This window comes from Malus sylvestris, chromosome 5, assembly GCF_916048215.2.
Source record: "Malus sylvestris chromosome 5, drMalSylv7.2, whole genome shotgun sequence".
Classification (NCBI taxonomy): Eukaryota; Viridiplantae; Streptophyta; class Magnoliopsida; order Rosales; family Rosaceae; genus Malus; species Malus sylvestris.
Window position 1 is genome coordinate 30,492,870 of NC_062264.1, and position 16,699 is coordinate 30,509,568.

General features: G+C 39.7%; 1 protein-coding gene, 2 long non-coding RNA genes and 1 pseudogene across 3 annotated transcripts; 1 reads left to right on the forward strand and 3 right to left on the reverse strand.

The window, feature by feature from the left end:
* Nucleotides 1–888: 888 nt before the first annotated feature.
* On the reverse strand, nucleotides 889–2,139 carry LOC126624193 (protein ROOT HAIR DEFECTIVE 3 homolog 2-like). Its single transcript, XM_050293233.1, has 3 exons — nucleotides 2,042–2,139; nucleotides 1,359–1,453; nucleotides 889–1,233 (listed from the first exon to the last, which is right to left on the reverse strand). Exons 2-3 carry the CDS (start codon nucleotides 1,403–1,405, stop codon nucleotides 1,035–1,037), a joined length of 246 nt encoding a protein of 81 aa, XP_050149190.1. The 5' UTR covers nucleotides 1,406–1,453; nucleotides 2,042–2,139; the 3' UTR covers nucleotides 889–1,034.
* Nucleotides 1,623–15,216, reverse strand: LOC126622766 (protein ROOT HAIR DEFECTIVE 3 homolog 2-like; annotated as a pseudogene).
* On the reverse strand, nucleotides 5,832–7,197 carry LOC126624194 (uncharacterized). The gene is made up of 2 exons (XR_007624003.1): nucleotides 6,911–7,197; nucleotides 5,832–6,814 (listed from the first exon to the last, which is right to left on the reverse strand). It is a non-coding gene; the product is annotated as an uncharacterized LOC126624194 (long non-coding RNA).
* LOC126624195 (uncharacterized) lies at nucleotides 8,592–13,614 on the forward strand. The gene is made up of 2 exons (XR_007624004.1): nucleotides 8,592–8,689; nucleotides 13,351–13,614. It is a non-coding gene; the product is annotated as an uncharacterized LOC126624195 (long non-coding RNA).
* Nucleotides 15,217–16,699: the final 1,483 nt, after the last annotated feature.

A 16,699-nucleotide genomic window follows, 5' to 3' on the forward strand; every position in this document is an offset into this window, starting at 1 on the left:
AGATCACTACTGAAAAAAATGGCAGTGGTTGTGTTTTGTTTAAAAATGATGTGTGTAATCATCTACTCCAAGTGAAAGACTCTTGAAGTGTCATCTGAAAGAAAAGCAACTTCAGGTGAGGCCCAAGGGAGACAAAAATGGTCTTGTAACCCTACCGACACGTAATTGGACGGTGGAAAATCATGTGGAGGGACCTTTTTATGAAAAAAAAAGAAGAGAAATATCAAAGAGAATATTTCAAAATAGAATATTTCATCAACTCTCAAACACTTCATCTTCTTTATATAATTTATATATCAATATTATAAAATATCATGTCAAGAAAATAAGGTGAAAGAGAATACAAGTAAAGAACGTTGACGGCTAAGATTGAAGTTTCACAAAAGAAATGATACATATATGAATATGGTCGAGATCATTGACAACTTCTGTGGTTCATCTTCTTTATATAATTTATATATCAATATTATAAAATATCATGTCAAGAAAATAAGGTGACAGAGAATACAAGTAAAGGACGTTGACGACTAAGATTGAAGTTTCACAAAAGATACATATATGAATACGGTCGAGATCATTGACAACTTCTGTGGTTCATCTTCTTTATATAATTTATATATCAATATTATAAAATATCATGTCAAGAAAATAAGGTGACAGAGAATACAAGTAAAGAACGTTGACGGCTAAGATTGAAGTTTCAGAAAAGATACATATATGCATACCGTCGAGATCATTGACAACTTCTGTGGTGGGTACTGACTACTGATACATATTGAAACATCTAAACCCATGTCAACCTCCTTGGGTCAACAAAAGAAAAAGTCATCCACGTCCATTAAGTTGATATAAATCGTGCATCCCAAAACGTGTGGCAAAAACGTGTGGTTAATTTGTAAAACCAGGCACCCCGTTTATTTTTATTTCAAATTTTCAGTAACTACAAACAAAAAACAAAATAAAAAAGAATGAAAACTATCGCACTGTAGTGACCTTAATCTGATGCACACGGTACAAACAACAGAGATCATACATCATGAAGATTCAACTTCCTCAACGTTTGCCGTTCGCCTTTGTCTTAAAGGAGGGATTGAGTATTCCATGCTGGTATCTGATGACGAGATATTGGATGACACTGAGGACTCCGGGAATGAGCTTGTAATGTCCATCTGTACCCATAAGGCCTTTGAAAGTAAAAATGCAACAAATAGAACCATGAGGTAGAGAGGGTTCCTGTTTCATTTGAAGAAAAAAGGCACAGTGATTAACATATGTGCAAGACATTAGCGTCTGGACACTTAAAAATGTCCAAAACCTAAAACTCGCAAAGGGAAACAAAAAAGAACGAAATTAATTACTTTAAAAGCATCATAAATTCGTTAAAACCAAGAACGATCATCGCCATTGTAGCCCATGGAGGAGGTAGCCCGTTGTTACTCCGCTTGTGAGCCTCCTGAAAGTACAAAAGCAAACAACATCATGATCGAGCAGAGCTATAAGCATAAAGATAGGGAGCTCGTTACAAAAATAGTATTAGGATGCTAGGATTTTTCTTTGTAGAAAAAACAAGAATACACTGAACTTGATTATAAGTCGGTCCTATCTGACTTAAACCGTTCCCAAGTCAAGAATCAGCGCGATTTTCAATATGAAGTGTTTCCATATGTTTGGTTTCACTACTAAACTAAATCCAATTTACACAAGAACTCCCGCCCAAAATGTCATCCGAGGACAATGCATGCGTCCTATTTCCACGTTCCTCCTACCAGTTGTTCATTACTTTTGCAGGAACATGTTCCAATCTTCATATTTTCATAATCCAAATCTTTAAAGAACATTTTATAAAAGAAAAAATCCATTTATTCGGGATGCAACTCTGATTAAACGATATAAAAACAATTCGGTCTCTGCTTTGAACTGCCTCCACAATGACTTGCACTGTACTGGGGTGATTAAGGTATCCTTTGAAGAAACCTAGTTTAGAGTTAACCTCAATGAGAAAGGAGTTTCATCATAGAAAAATTTTGCATAAAAACCAAACCCATAAATTAATGGTAGCTCTTCCCAAGAGCTTCAGTCAAGAGGATCTGTAGAAGGTCCTAGTTTCCTATTTTGTGAAGATGAAAACTAACAGTCCCGTCCACGAGAGAAGAAACGAGGCCATTTTCAATATTATCTGGCTTCTCATCCAGGCGAATGGCAGCCATGGTCGACAAAAGCTTCAGAGACTGCAAGAAAGAGATGATCAAACAACTAAAACATCAGTTTAAGTCAGAAAGATAGATAACATGTACTTCCACAAAAGTTCCCAGTGATTACCACAGTTCGTGCATCCTTGCTAATACTTCTAATGTCTTCATTCCCAGTCCAAACCCTAGGCATTGAATCTCATAATTGAAGACTGGCAAACCTGAGAAATGAAAACAGAAGTGATCAGCAACCAAAATAACAACGTAAAAAAGAAAAGATTTTTAACAAGTTCCTACCGATCCTTCATGTGGATCATAATTTTCCCAGCCTCTTCTCTTGCCTTTGTCTCCACCACATTTCTCTCATAATCCTTCAAAAGTTGCTTCATTTTGGCAACCGTTTCGTTGTCCAACTCAAAATTGGCAACTGCAGTTGAGAACTCTGATACTGCAACTTCAGTCTCACGATTAAGTAGTTTTCGTATCGAAGCCCAGGTGTCGTTTGCACCAGTTTCGAGTAGAGCTTCTACAGAACCACTTAAAGACGAAGAAAGTTTTTTTTCCGAAAAATAAAGGGTATTTGCATTAAGAAATTTGAATAACAACAGATTATGAGCCTAACGTCATAAGAATAGTCTTAGAATAACCACGACTTTGATACATTATCAGAGCACTACCTCATAGTTGGAATTCAATTCTGCCAGTTTTGCACTACGAACCGATGATGCATGTGCATCTATATCACGTCGAAGCTTTTCCCGGACTTTTGAAGCATCCCAATTAGTTTGTTGTATGGCAGCATCTGAAAGGAGAAACATGTTGAAGTAATGAAAGAAATATTTTGGTTGACAAACATGTTAATTAGTTAAACAAATCTATTACCTGCACATCCTTTCTCAAACTCAAGCATAGAAGACTGAGCACAGGTACGAACAGATGAAGCGAATCCTTCTCCTTTGTTCAATGATTGCTCCAGCCTCACTTGAAAATCTTCAAGAGCTTTACAACGTAGGTGTCCGAGCATGGCCGAGTACGCAGGGTAAACAAACTGGACAATTCAGAGGAAAGAAACATATATGATTCTCATTAGTGGCAGCTACGAATTTACAAAGTTGACCACACCAAGTCCAACAGACCCTTTAACCAATTTCATTTTGAACTTTGTGAACTTTGAAGACCATCTGAAGTATAAGGCTATGTTACTTTTCGCGTATTACATAACAAGCAAGCTGTATTTGTCCTCTCAGTTTATCAGAGTGAAATTAGTGACTTTAAGCTTCTGGTAATGTAATTAGACGGAGTAATGCTCCGTTTTTTTTTTTTTTTTTTTTTTTTTTTTTTTTTTTTTTTTTTTTTTTGGGAGAAGAAAGTCATGACCTTTGGAGAGAAGTGTTGGAATCTAAAGGTCTTCGCCTAAGCCGATCAAAGACAGAATATATGGAGTGCAAGTTCAGTGCAAATGGAGGCCAAAACGAGTTAGGGGTGAGGATCGGAGATCAAGAAATACCAAAGAGCGACCGTTTTCGTTACCTAGGATCTATCTTGCAAAAGAACGGAGAATTAGATGGAGATCTCAACCATAGAATACAAGCTGGATGGATGAAGTGGAAGAGTGCATCCGGCGTATTGTGTGACCGCCGTATGCCACTGAAGCTCAAGGGAAAATTTTATAGGACGGCAATAAGGCCGGCGATGCTGTATGGCACAGAATGTTGGGCGGTGAAGCATCAACACGTACACAAAATGGGTGTAGCGGAGATGAGGATGCTTCGTTGGATGTGTGGGCACACGAGAAAGGATAAGATTAGGAATGAGGATATCCGGGGTAAAGTAGGAGTAGCCGAAATTGAAGGAAAGATGAGAGAAAATCGGTTACGGTGGTTTGGACATGTGCAAAGAAGGCCTACTGACGCTCCGATTAGAAGATGCGACTATGGGACAGAGGTTCAGCGCCGAAGGGGCAGAGGAAGACCTAGGAAAACTTTGGAAGAGACCCTAAGAAAAGACTTAGAGTACTTGGATCTAACGGAGGACATGACACAGGACAGAACACAATGGCGTTCTAAGATTCATATAGCCGATCCCACTCAGTGACTTGGATTTTCCAAGTCTCCAACCGAGAAGTTTTCCTCACTCGGGAAATTAAGGGAACACTACCTCAACCTATATGCTCCACTCACAAAGCTTCAACATACAAGCTTCAACAAAAGAAAATTCAAAGAACTTAGCGAAGAAGGCTTTGGTGTATTTAACACAATACGTTGAAATGAAGGAAAGCTTATTTATTGATATCCCCGATAAGTTACAAATATGTACATATACTTGAGTCAAAATAAACAAACAAGAGGGAGCCTTCACAAAGGTTGCTTAGGAGAAGTCTCAGCAGTCGGTAGAGCCCCAGAAAGAGAAGGCACCGGAGGGGGATCATTCGGAGCCTCAGTATTGGACAAAACCCTAGAAGGAGGAGGCATCAGAGATTGATCATTTGGAGCTTCATTACGCGGTACAGCCCCAGAAGACGAAGGCAATAAATGCCTTTGGAACAAACCCACAAATCTCTGATGATCAAGTAAAACCTGACCATCAGATTCCTTCATCTGGTCAAGCTTCCTCTTCATGTTTGTAGCATAGTCATGTGCGAGCTTGTGCAACTGTTTATTCTCATGCTTGAGCCCTCTAATCTCCTGTTTGAGACTCATCACTTCAGCCGCCAATGATTCAACTTGGCGGGTTCGAGCAAATAGGCGTTGGGCCATATTAGACACAGAACCTGCACACTGAACACTGAGAGCCAGAGAATCCTTAACAGACAACTCATCAGACCGTTTGGAAAGTAGTCTGTTATCTTTGGGAGTGAGAAGGTTCCTGGCCACTACCGCAGCGGTCATATCATTCTTCATCACGGAATCCCCAACGGTAAGAGGACCAGTAGGGGAGACGAAGGATGGGCGCCATATGTTGTCTGGAGAAGGCGGGGCTGCCTCTTCAACAAGGTTCAAGTCAAAACGACGGTCGGAGGGGCCAGACATTTTCAAAGGTGTTGAAGAGATAAGAGGTCGGACAAATCAAGATCTTAGAAGTGCAAGAATGGAGCTTCTACTGGTGGATATTCAAGTGTGCTTTGGAACTTAATGTCAGCCCCTATAAAAATCTGCACTCGATGAAGCTTCAGAAATCGAAGAGGCGCCTGCTCAGAAATCGAAGAGGCGTTTGCTTTCTCAAAAGCTGGGCTGCTCAGAGATTCTCAAAAGCTGGGCTGCTCAAAGACCACAAAGGCCGATCTCAGAAATCGAAGAGACTTGCTTTCTCAAAAGCTGGGCTGCTCAGAGACCACGAGGGCCGATTTCAGAAATCGAAGAGGCACCTACTTTTCCAGCCTTGTCAGCACCTGTCACACGCACACTCAGCTTTGCGGAAATTATGGGCATTTTGTCGAAGATTTCTGGTGAAGTAGAAAGCACATGAATCGTACTGTTCAATCACCCACTTCCCACACGCAACAGTAGCTCATGGGTACCACAGATAACTTTGCCAAAGTTCTTTGACAAAGTTGAGACACGTGAAGCTTGCAGCTCCCACTACACCGCTCTGACCAAGAAGGGTAAAAGAATTGCAAAGAAACAACACTAACAAAGTTTAGACACATAAATTTTGAAGGTCTAGCTACCATATTATTACCCACAAGGGTAAAGGAACAGTACCATTGCTGGATAATTGGAAAGTCCCGGTGTGTCAACCTCTGTGCTTCGTGGCAAGGTAGACTAGCAAACATGCCCAACCTTTACTCACATTCGAGAAAACACTCCTAACAAGATTGCTTGCTCCAAAATCGAAGAGGCACCGCCCTCCGAATCTCGAGAGCCAGACTCCCAACATGATTACTTTCTCAAAAATCGAAGATAGGGTAAAGGAACAGTACCACTGCTGGATAATTGGAAAGTCCCTGTGTGTCAACCTCTGTGCTTCGTGGCAAGGTAGACTAGCAAACATGCCCAACCTTTACTCTCATTCGAGAAAACACTCCCAACAAGATTGCTTGCTCCAAAATCGAAGAGGCACCGTCCTCCGAATCTCGAGAGACAGACTCCCAACATGATTACTTTCTCAAAAATCGAAGAGACACCGCTCTCCGAATCTCGAGAGCCAGACCCCCAGCAGGATTGCTTTCTCAAAAATCGAAAAGGCATCGTTTTCCGAATCTCGAGAGCCAGACCCCCGACAGGTCTGTAATCTTCACACGCAACATCAGCTTTCCAGATACCACAAACCATTTTTTCAAAGTGCTCTGACAGAGTTAAAACATGTGAAGCTGGCAGCTCCCACTACCGTGCTATAACCAAGCAGGGTAAAGGAATAGCATTATTACTTGATGTTAGGGAGACTCCTATATATGTTGACTTCCATTCCTAACGGACAGGCAGACCTGCAAAAATGCTCAACCCTTTCTCTTATCTGAGAGGGCACTCCCAACAAAGCCTTTCGAAATATTCAGCTTTTTTTTCCCCCGATAATACCTCTGTAAACAAGCTATACTAGAGCAAGAATATCTCATATCATCAGGGTTAAAAGCAAGAGTATCCCATATCATGCTTTTTCCCTGTCTTTCCCTTTGGCCTTGTTCTTACCTGCAAGACAAGGAGAAAGAGAGCAATCAGTCAGCACTTGGAATCAGGCTTCCAGCCAGGAACTGACTGCCTGGAACCCCTTACCTGATTACTTACCTGGCATTGCTCTCGAGTACTCATCTTCAACATCTTATGCTTCCAGGGAAGATACCGCATCTGCCTGAGGAACAGATAAGGCAAGTGAGAAGGATACAAGGAAGCATGTGGAGACAAGCGTAACAGCACACGTGCCGATACATCCACTACTCTATCAAAAGCAAAAGTATCCCATATCAGCAGGGTCGAACGTACTCTAGATTTGATGGACTTGTTTTGACCCTCAAATTCTTCAGTCGGCCTTATACTCTGGAGGAAACCAGAAAACCCTCCAGCCCAGTTCAAGAATAAGCCTGTGGAAAATTACTTCTTCAAAAGCAAAAGTATCCCATATCATCTCTCCTCATTTTTCTTCTCTTTATCCTTCATGCTGCCTGCAAGATAGGGGAGAATGTGAACAATCAGCCGGAGCTCTGATTGCTTACCTTGTCTGTCACCTCTTTTAGCAGATCCCCCAGCTCGGCGACTTGGGGGACTCCTACTACATGGTTTGTATCTCGCTTGACCAAGCATGAAACTACAAGTAAGCTTCAAGTGAAATTGATACATTACCTTGTGCATCTCCACCAGTTACAGATACCACCCCTGGATGGAGGAAGAGTACTTCCAGAGAAGATGCCACATGTACCTATGAGACAGATAAGGCAAGTCAAGACGATACCACACTCCGGTACTTAGAAGTTGCGTGGCTACGAGATCATTCTCCCACAATTTTTCCTAATGTCATTTGTATTAAATCATTCACTTGTACTCACTAAAGGAGAGCTTGAACCTATGTACTTGTGTAAACCCTTCACAATTAATGAGAACTCCTCTATTCCGTAGACGTAGTCAATCTGGGTGAACCACGTACATCTTGTGTTTGCTTTCCTATCTCTATCAATTTATATACTTATCCACACTAATGACCGGAGCAATCTAGCGAAGATCACAAAAAGTGACCGTTTTCGCTACCTAGGATCTATCTTGCAAGAGAACGGAGAATTAGATGGAGATCTCAACCATAGAATACAAGCTGGATGGATGAAGTGTAAGAGTGCATCCGGCGTGTTGTGTGACCGTCGTAGGCCACTGAAGCTCAAGGGAAAATTTTATAGGACGGCAATAAGGCCAGCGATGTTGTATGGCACAAAATGTTGGGCGGTGAAGCATCAACGTACACAAAATGGGTGTAGCGGAGATGAGGATGCTTCGTGGGATGTATGGGCACACGAGAAAGGATAAGATTGGGAATTAGGATATCCGAGGTAAAGTAGGAGTAGCCAAAATTGAAGAAAATATGAGAGAAAATCGGTCCCGGTGGTTTGGACATGTGCAAAGAAGGCCTACTGACGCTCCGGTTCGAAAATGTGACTACGGGACAGAGGTTCGGGGCCGAAAGAGTAGAGGAAGACCTAGGAAAACTTTGGAAGAGACCCTAAGAAAAGACTTGAGTACTTGAATCTAACGGAGGACATGACACAAATGAGCGCAATGGCGTTCTAGGATTCATATAGCCGACCCCACTTAGTGGGAAAAGGCTTTGTTGTTGTTGTTGTTGTTGTGGAGAAGAAAGTCATGCTCCAGTAATGATGTTTAGCTGTTGATTTAAGCATAATTATTTGATAGCGATACTTGAAGGATAAAGTTTATGTTGCCAAACCACTTCATTATAATGGTGTTCATTCAGAGATTGTGTTGGAAGCTAACCAGCTCCTGGAGTTGGGGAGTCGAAGGCAGCAAGATACTCCCGAGCAAAAGGATGTCATCTGCATCGAAGAAGAAGAAAGAAAATGAAGGGTTCTAGTCTCCAACGGCTAGTTTTGTTTTTTAAATGTTTGTGTAAGTGTGTGAGTGACAAGTGTACACTCCAGATTAAATCATTTAACCCCAAATGAAGGGTTAGGATGTAATCTGGAGTAGTAAGGCTTAATGGTTGTTAAAGCCTCTTGTCAATCACCTTTTAGAAAAGTATGGGTGATGGAAATGCACCATACTCTTGTGTAATGTTCACACTACTTATTCAATTAAGTCTGCTGCATTATCTGCACAGCAGAAATCAATCTCCAAGTTCCTTCTTTTTTCAATTTCTCTACTATCCTACCCAAGAAACCGATTCAAACACTCAATCAAAAAACACAAAACAAACAAATTTTATCATGGCCTCAGAGCTTTGTTATTGATCTTACAACTTTCGGGGCGTAATCTGTGCAAGATAAGATCTTTGGGAGCACCAACGTAGTGTCTTCTATAACAATAATCAACAAACAATTCTGGAAATGAAAGGATCCAGCAGTAGCAGTGAGCTAAAAGCTCCAGTCTTTGATGGGGAGAATTATGATTTTTGGAGAATAAGAATGACAACCATTTTCAAATCATATGATCTATGGGATATGGTTCAACATGGGTATGAACTACCTGAGATGGAGATCGATGCTCTAGAGGAGGATCTCACAGAAACACAACTCAAAACACTGAAGCAGAATCGGATGGAGGATGCTAGAGCACTTGGAATCATTCAAGGTGCTGTCTCAGACACCATTTTTCCGAGGATAGCAAATGAAGAGACTGCAAAGGGAGCTTGGGAAGTTTTACAGCAAGAATACAGAGGAGACACCAAAGTTAGAAAGGTAAAACTTCAGTCCCTTAGAAGAGATTTTGAGTATACAAGAATGAGGGAAAATGAGCTGTTAAAAGACTACTTCACTAGGCTGTTTGATGTTGTAAACAAGATGAAAACATATGGTGAGGAACTGCCTAATGAAAGAATTGTCCAAAAACTGTTGATTAGTTTGACTAAACCCTATGATTCAATAGTGAGTGTTATAGAAGAAACCAAAGACACTGAAACTCTCAGTGTACAAGAGGTGATGGCATCCTTAAGAGCTTTTGATCAAAGGCTCGAGAGGCATGCTGACTCTGCACCTGAGAAAGCCTTTCAAACACTCAATGTTGGATCTAGTAGTCAAGCCAGTGCAAGCAATCAGAAACCACAGTGGAAGGGCAAAAGCAAGAAATGGGAAGGAAAAGGGTATCACAACTCAAGACCTAACCAAGGCAGCAACACCAATGTAGGTCCAAGAACCAAGCAACAATGTAAGCACTGTGATAAATTCCACCTTGGAGAGTGTTGGTTCAAGGACAAGCCTAGATGCCACAAATGCAACAGGTTTGGGCACATTATGAAGGACTGCAGATCAAAGAATGTGCAACAAGTAAACTGTGCAAATCAAGTGGAAGAAGAAGCAAATGTGTTCTGTGCTTTCAATGCAAAAATGGAGAGAAACAATGAAGTGTGGTACATTGACAGTGGCTGCAGCAACCACATGACTGCACATGAGTCTTTACTTATTGACATCGACACAAACTTCACTGGAAAAGTGAAAATGGGTGATGGAAACATTGTCAAAGCCACTGGAAGAGGAACTCTGGTTATCAACACCAAGAAAGGAAGAAGATGTATAAGGGAGGTGATGCTAGTGCCTGGATTGGATGAGAATCTACTTAGTGTGGGTCAAATGATGGAGCATGGCTATTTCCTACTCTTTGGGGGAACTGTGGTTGAGATCTATGATGACAGATCCCTATCAAACTTGGTGACCAAAGTGGAAGTGAAAAACAGAAGCTTTCCACTTGTACTGAAGTACTTAGAAGAAGTGGCAAAGAAAGCAAGTGTGACAAGTTCTATGAAACTATGGCACAAGAGACTTGGTCATTTAAACATGACAAGCTTACAAAATCTGCAAAAGGATGAAATGGTGCAAGGTATACCAAAAATGGATCAATGCAATGAAATCTGTGAAGGGTGTGTGTTTGGCAAGCATCACAGAGATTCATTTGAAGCTGGAAAGGCTTGGAGGGCAACAAAGCCACTCGAATTGATTCACTCAGATGTGTGTGGACCAATGAGAACAACAACAATCAGTGGAAACAGGTATTTCCTAACCTTCATTGATGATTATTCACGGATGTGTTGGGTGTATTTCATGAGGTTCAAGTCTGAGGTATTCACAATATTCAAGAAGTTTAAGGCAATGGTGGAATTGCAAAGTGGATACCAAATCAAAAGACTAAGAAGTGATAGGGGTGGTGAGTACACCTCACATGAGTTCAATGTATTCTGTGAAGATGTAGGGTTGGAGAAGCAACTCACTGTGGCATATTCACCACAACAGAATGGGATTGCAGAAAGGAAGAATAGGACTATAGTCGAAATGGCTAAGTCTATGATGCATGAGAAGAACATGCCTTATAAATTTTGGGGTGAAGCTGTGAACACCTCAGTGTATCTATTGAATAGGTGTCCTACTAAGGCATTGGAAAAGAAGACTCCATTTGAAGTGTTCAGTGGAAGGAAGCCTTCTGTGAAGCATCTGAGAGTGTTTGGCTCAGTATGCTACAATCTCATCCCTCATCAACTAAGGCACAAGTTGGAGAAATCAAGTAACAAGGGTGTTTTTGTAGGCTATGGTACCAGTGAGAAAGGATACAGAGTTTATAATGTGTTGACTCAAAAGATAATCCTATCAAGGGATGTTATCTTTGATGAAGACTCAATGTGGAACTGGGATACAATGGTAGAGGAAAAGGACAGTGTCTCTCTACAAATTGACCTAAACAAAAGGCAAACAAGGGAGCCTATAGAGACCTCAGTTCAAGAAGAAGTCACAGATAATGGTGACATACAAGGGACTCCACAGCAAGCTACTATGAGTCCACAATCAAGTCAATCACAGACAACAACTCCTAGTTCAACTCCAGTAAGATTGAGAAATCTGGATGAGATTTATGCTACATGTAATTACTGTGTAGTAGAACCAGAAACGTATGAAGAAGCTGAGAAAGACAAAGCTTGGAAGAAAGCAATGAAGGAAGAGCTTGAAATGATAGAAAAGAATGACACTTGGGAACTTGTAAATCGACCAAGTGAGAAGCCTGTGATTGGTGTAAAATGGGTGTACAAAGTGAAGCTAAATCTAGATGGTTCTGTGCAAAAGAACAAGGCCAGGTTAGTGGCCAAAGGTTACTCACAGAAACCTGGTGTAGACTTCAATGAAACCTTTGCTCCAGTAGCAAAGTTAGACACCATAAGGACCTTGATAGCACTAGCAGCCAAGAAGGGTTGGAAGCTGCATCAATTGGATGTTAAATCTGCATTTCTAAATGGAGTGCTAGAGGAGGAGGTGTTTGTGGAACAACCTCAAGGGTTCACAAATCAAGAGTTTCCAGAAAAAGTGTACAAGTTAAGGAAGGCTCTTTATGGCCTAAAACAAGCTCCAAGAGCTTGGTACAGTGAGATTGATTCATATTTCATTGAGAAAGGATTTCAGAAAAGTCCTAGTGAAGCTACACTCTACACCAAGACAGAAAGCAACAACAAGACACTCATTGTCTCAATCTATGTGGATGATGTTGTCTACACTGGAAATGATGCTGCAATGATGGAAGAGTTCAAGGAAGAAATGATGAAGAGGTACGAGATGACTGACCTAGGCCTCTTGCATCATTTTCTTGGCATTGGGGTAATTCAAAAAGCAAGTAGCATCTTTATTCATCAAAAGAAGTATGCTGAAACTTTGCTTGAAAAGTTTGGTTTGAAGGGTTGCAAACCAGTTTCTACACCCTTAATTGCAAATGAGAAGCTCAAGAAGGAGGATGGAAGTGAACCTGCAGATGCTAGTCTCTATAAAAGCATTGTTGGCAGTCTATTGTATCTAACTGCAACAAGGCCAGATCTGATGTTCTCAGCAAGCCTACTTTCTAGGTTTATGCAGAATCCTAGCAAGATACATATGGGCACAGCTAAGAGAGTGCTAAGATATGTACAAGGAACTCTTGATTATGGGATCAAATATGAGATGGGAAAGTCATCTATTCTAATTGGATTCTGTGACAGTGACTGGGGTGGCAGTGAGGATGATAGTAGAAGCACATCAGGCTATGCTTTCACTTTCGGATCAGGGGTATTTTCATGGGCCTCTGTGAAGCAACAAAGTGTTGCACTGTCCACAGCCGAGGCAGAGTATGTGAGTGCATCAGAAGCTACATCTCAAGCTATTTGGCTAAGGTTCATACTTAAAGATTTTGGCGAATTGCAAGTTGAAGCCACACCACTTCTGTGTGACAACACCTCTGCAATTGCCATGACTAAAAACCCAGTATTTCATCAGAGAACAAAACACATCAAGAGAAGATATCATTTCATCAGAGAAGCATTGCAGGACAACACAATCAAGCTAATCTATTGCAGCACAGAAGATCAGATCGCAGACATATTCACAAAAGCACTACCGAAGGAGAGATTCAATTACCTGAGGGGTTTGCTCGGATTGACTCCCAGAAGCAGTTTAGAAGGGAGTGTTGGAAGCTAACCAGCTCCTGGAGTCGGGGAGTCGAAGGCAGCAAGATACTCCCGAGCAAAAGGATGTCATCTGCATCGAAGAAGAAGAAAGAAAATGAAGGGTTCTAGTCTCCAACGGCTAGTTTTGTTTTTTAAATGTTTGTGTAAGTGTGTGAGTGACAAGTGTACACTTCAGATTAAATCATTTAACCCCAAATGAAGGGTTAGGATGTAATCTGGAGTAGTAAGGCTTAATGGTTGTTAAAGCCTCTTGTCAATCACCTTTTAGAAAAGTATGGGTGATGGAAATGCACCATACTCTTGTGTAATGTTCACACTACTTATTCAATTAAGTCTGCTGCATTATCTGCACAGCAGAAATCAATCTCCAAGTTCCTTCTTTTTTTAATTTCTCTACTATCCTACCCAAGAAACCAATTCAAACACTCAATCAAAAAACACAAAACAAACAAATTTTATCAGATTGAGGCCAACAGTAACGTAGCATATGAAACTGACAACCTAACTAAAACCACTACTAATCACGGCTTCCCTAAGTTGCAAAAATTGTCCAAGAAACTGAAAACTTAACTAAACCCTAGAGAGACAAAAGAGAGTAGACATACATCCAATGCTTTTGACTCCAACAGTTGCCGTTTTGAGTTCCCTACACCTTCATCAAAGTAGATGGCCTCCATGTCATACCTATGGTGCATAAGCGAGATCAAGACATACAAAATAAAGTCAGAACTAGAAACAGTACAAACCCATAGAACACTAACAATAAACCTTCCAACGAATAGTAAACACACAACAGGTAAGAATACATATAAACATTTAGTTTTAGTGGCAAAATTAAAACCCAAAAAAACAAGGTGGACGGTGTTACATGTGAAAAATGCGTTCAAGTTATATGATTGATTAAAAACATAATTAAACCAGAGCCAAACTTACTCGGAAAGATAGGTGGCTAGAATGGAACTGAGCCTTTGACCAAAGCCTTGTACGGGACCAGTTTCAACAGCTTCTTGCAGTGCCAATTAACCCTAAATCGTGTTCACCCAAGTAATGACGAATAAAACTTTCTTGAATACGCTAGAAGTATAAGCATCTCAAAAATGGAGATAAATGACCACATACCTCATCGTGGACCGACTGTTTGAATTTCTGGTTGGCAATCTCTTCACACCGAACCGTAGCAACCATAACCTAATTAAATTACAGTATGTGTATATATTATATGCATATGAGAAGTGAAGACCACAAATTATCAATGGGAAGAAGATAAACTAACAAACCTTGTGAGCGGGAAGATCCAAGTCCTTGTTTTCTTTGATTACTTTCCAAATCTGTTGTGCACTAAAGGAAAATCCTGACGCAGGGACAACACCCCTTCTATCGCCAGCAAGCCCTCCTGGAGAAATAGAATGGAAAAAGCCATCTCTCTTTCTTTCTCTTTTGTGATGCGTCCATCTCAGCCTCCCCAAGCAACTCGGCCGCTGCGTTGCTGCAGGCCATGGCGAACAGTTCCACTCGAAAATCCGTCCAATTTGAGAGAGAGTCAAAGAACTCGGGGAGGAATCGGACCTCGTAGTTTTGGATGTGGCTCGCCAGATGAGCCATGGTTTCCAGCGAAAACGGGCACAAAAATTTTGGTCTCGGATCTTCGACCTGGATTCCCATCGACAAAATCGAACAGCACAGATTGAAGGTAATGTATATGTGTGTCTGAGGGTTTGAAATTCATATTCCCCGTTTTCTTCTAAGTATTATACAAGAAATACGAAAAAAAAACTATTATTATTCTTATAACAAATTTAATTAGAATTGAGAATATATATATTCGACCTAGCTGAATTCAAATCTACTTCGAGTTATGTCGTAAATTTTTTTGAGGTGCTCATAAGGTTTACGAGCCAAACATACCACAAACGCTCAAGCTTGGTTTGTTTATTAATCGAGCCGAACTAGGCTTGGCTTGGCTCATTCATGACCCAAGCTTCGACGAGCAAAACACGGTGCGAGCCCGAATTGTTTCGAGCCAAGTTATAGCCCTAATCCTAAGACAGTTGAATTGAATATGTAATGTTCTGTGACAATAACTGTGAAATTGTGTAATCTAAAACTCTGTGACATTTTGACATTGGTATTTTAAAGCAAGTTGATGCAATACTAAGGGGTGGTTTGGGAGTGAGGTGCTTAAAAAAAAACACCCATGAAAAAAAGTTGTGAGAGTTTTAGGTGTTTGGTAAACTGAAAAAAATGGCTTATTTTGGAAGTTGCTGTGAGAATAAGCTGAAATCAAAAGAAAAAGCTAAAGCTACTATTTGCAGTTTTGGAAAACTGGCTTTTTTTTTCAAAGCACACAGAGCTACAGTGCTCATTTAATGAAAAGACCCACTATCAGACTGCTTTTTTTTTTTTCCAAAAGCACTTTAACAAAAAAGTTTACCAAACACTCTGCTGATTTATTTCACAACCGCTTATTCTCATAACAGCCGCTTATTCTCACAGCAGTTTTTTTTCAAAACACAACAATACCAAACCAGCCCTAATTCATATTGGACTTGGGTTATATAACAGTAGTTAGAAGGAATTGAATACAATTCTCTTTTTATTGGAATTTCCGTTAGATAAGTTTGGTTTAATATAGCAACAACACAAATTTCGAAAGAAAAATGATAGGGATATTTTGGATGCGGTCCATAATCCTTAAAATTCTTTGATTAAAATCTTAATAATATTCAAAGTTTGATCAAGGTCCCTTGACTTTGAGCACCTCATTATATTACTATTAATATTTATAGTTTTATAGTTTTGACATTAATTGTTTGATATTTTATGAGATTTATAATCCTATAAATTTAAAATCCCTCATTATAATACCATTAGAAATAGTTACAATAAAAAAATTCAAACATTTTGATTGAATAAATGGATAAAAACTATGTAAAAATAATAAATAATAAATGGCAAAATAATGTATCCATAGTGTTAAAAAAATTGGTACATTTTACAAACAAATTGGTACATTTCACATATAACAAAGTGGTACATTAATAAAGAAGAATGGGTACATTAGAAATAAATTAGGGTATAGATAAAAGATTAAAAATTATGAATACAAATGAATTTTTAAAAATATAGGCTCTAAAAGAAATTAATACATGGGTACAAAATAAAACTAAAAAGAAAATACTACAAATTTAAAAAAAAATGTTGCAAATTAAAAGTGGGTACAAACTAAAAATATAAATATAGATACAAAGTTTAGGCATAAAATATAAAGATACCATATATAATTTTTCCATCATTAATTAAATGTCACGTGACGGTATACACATGGGTACAAACACAAATAAAACTTTAAAAAATATGGGCACAAAAAGAAACTAATATATGGGTACAAATTAAAAATGAAAAGAAAATTGGTACAAATTAAAAAATATTTGCAAATTAAAAATAGGTAC

What these genes read in the sequence shown, in the direction of transcription:
- LOC126624193 (XM_050293233.1), bottom strand. Translation starts at nt 1,405, where the DNA reads ATGGCGATGATCGTTCTTGGTTTTAACGAATTTATGATGCTTTTAAA. An exon ending in GAATTTATGATGCTTTTAAA is followed by an intron (nt 1,234 to 1,358) that starts GTAATTAATTTC and finishes CAAATGAAACAG; the next exon opens with GAACCCTCTCTACCTCATGG.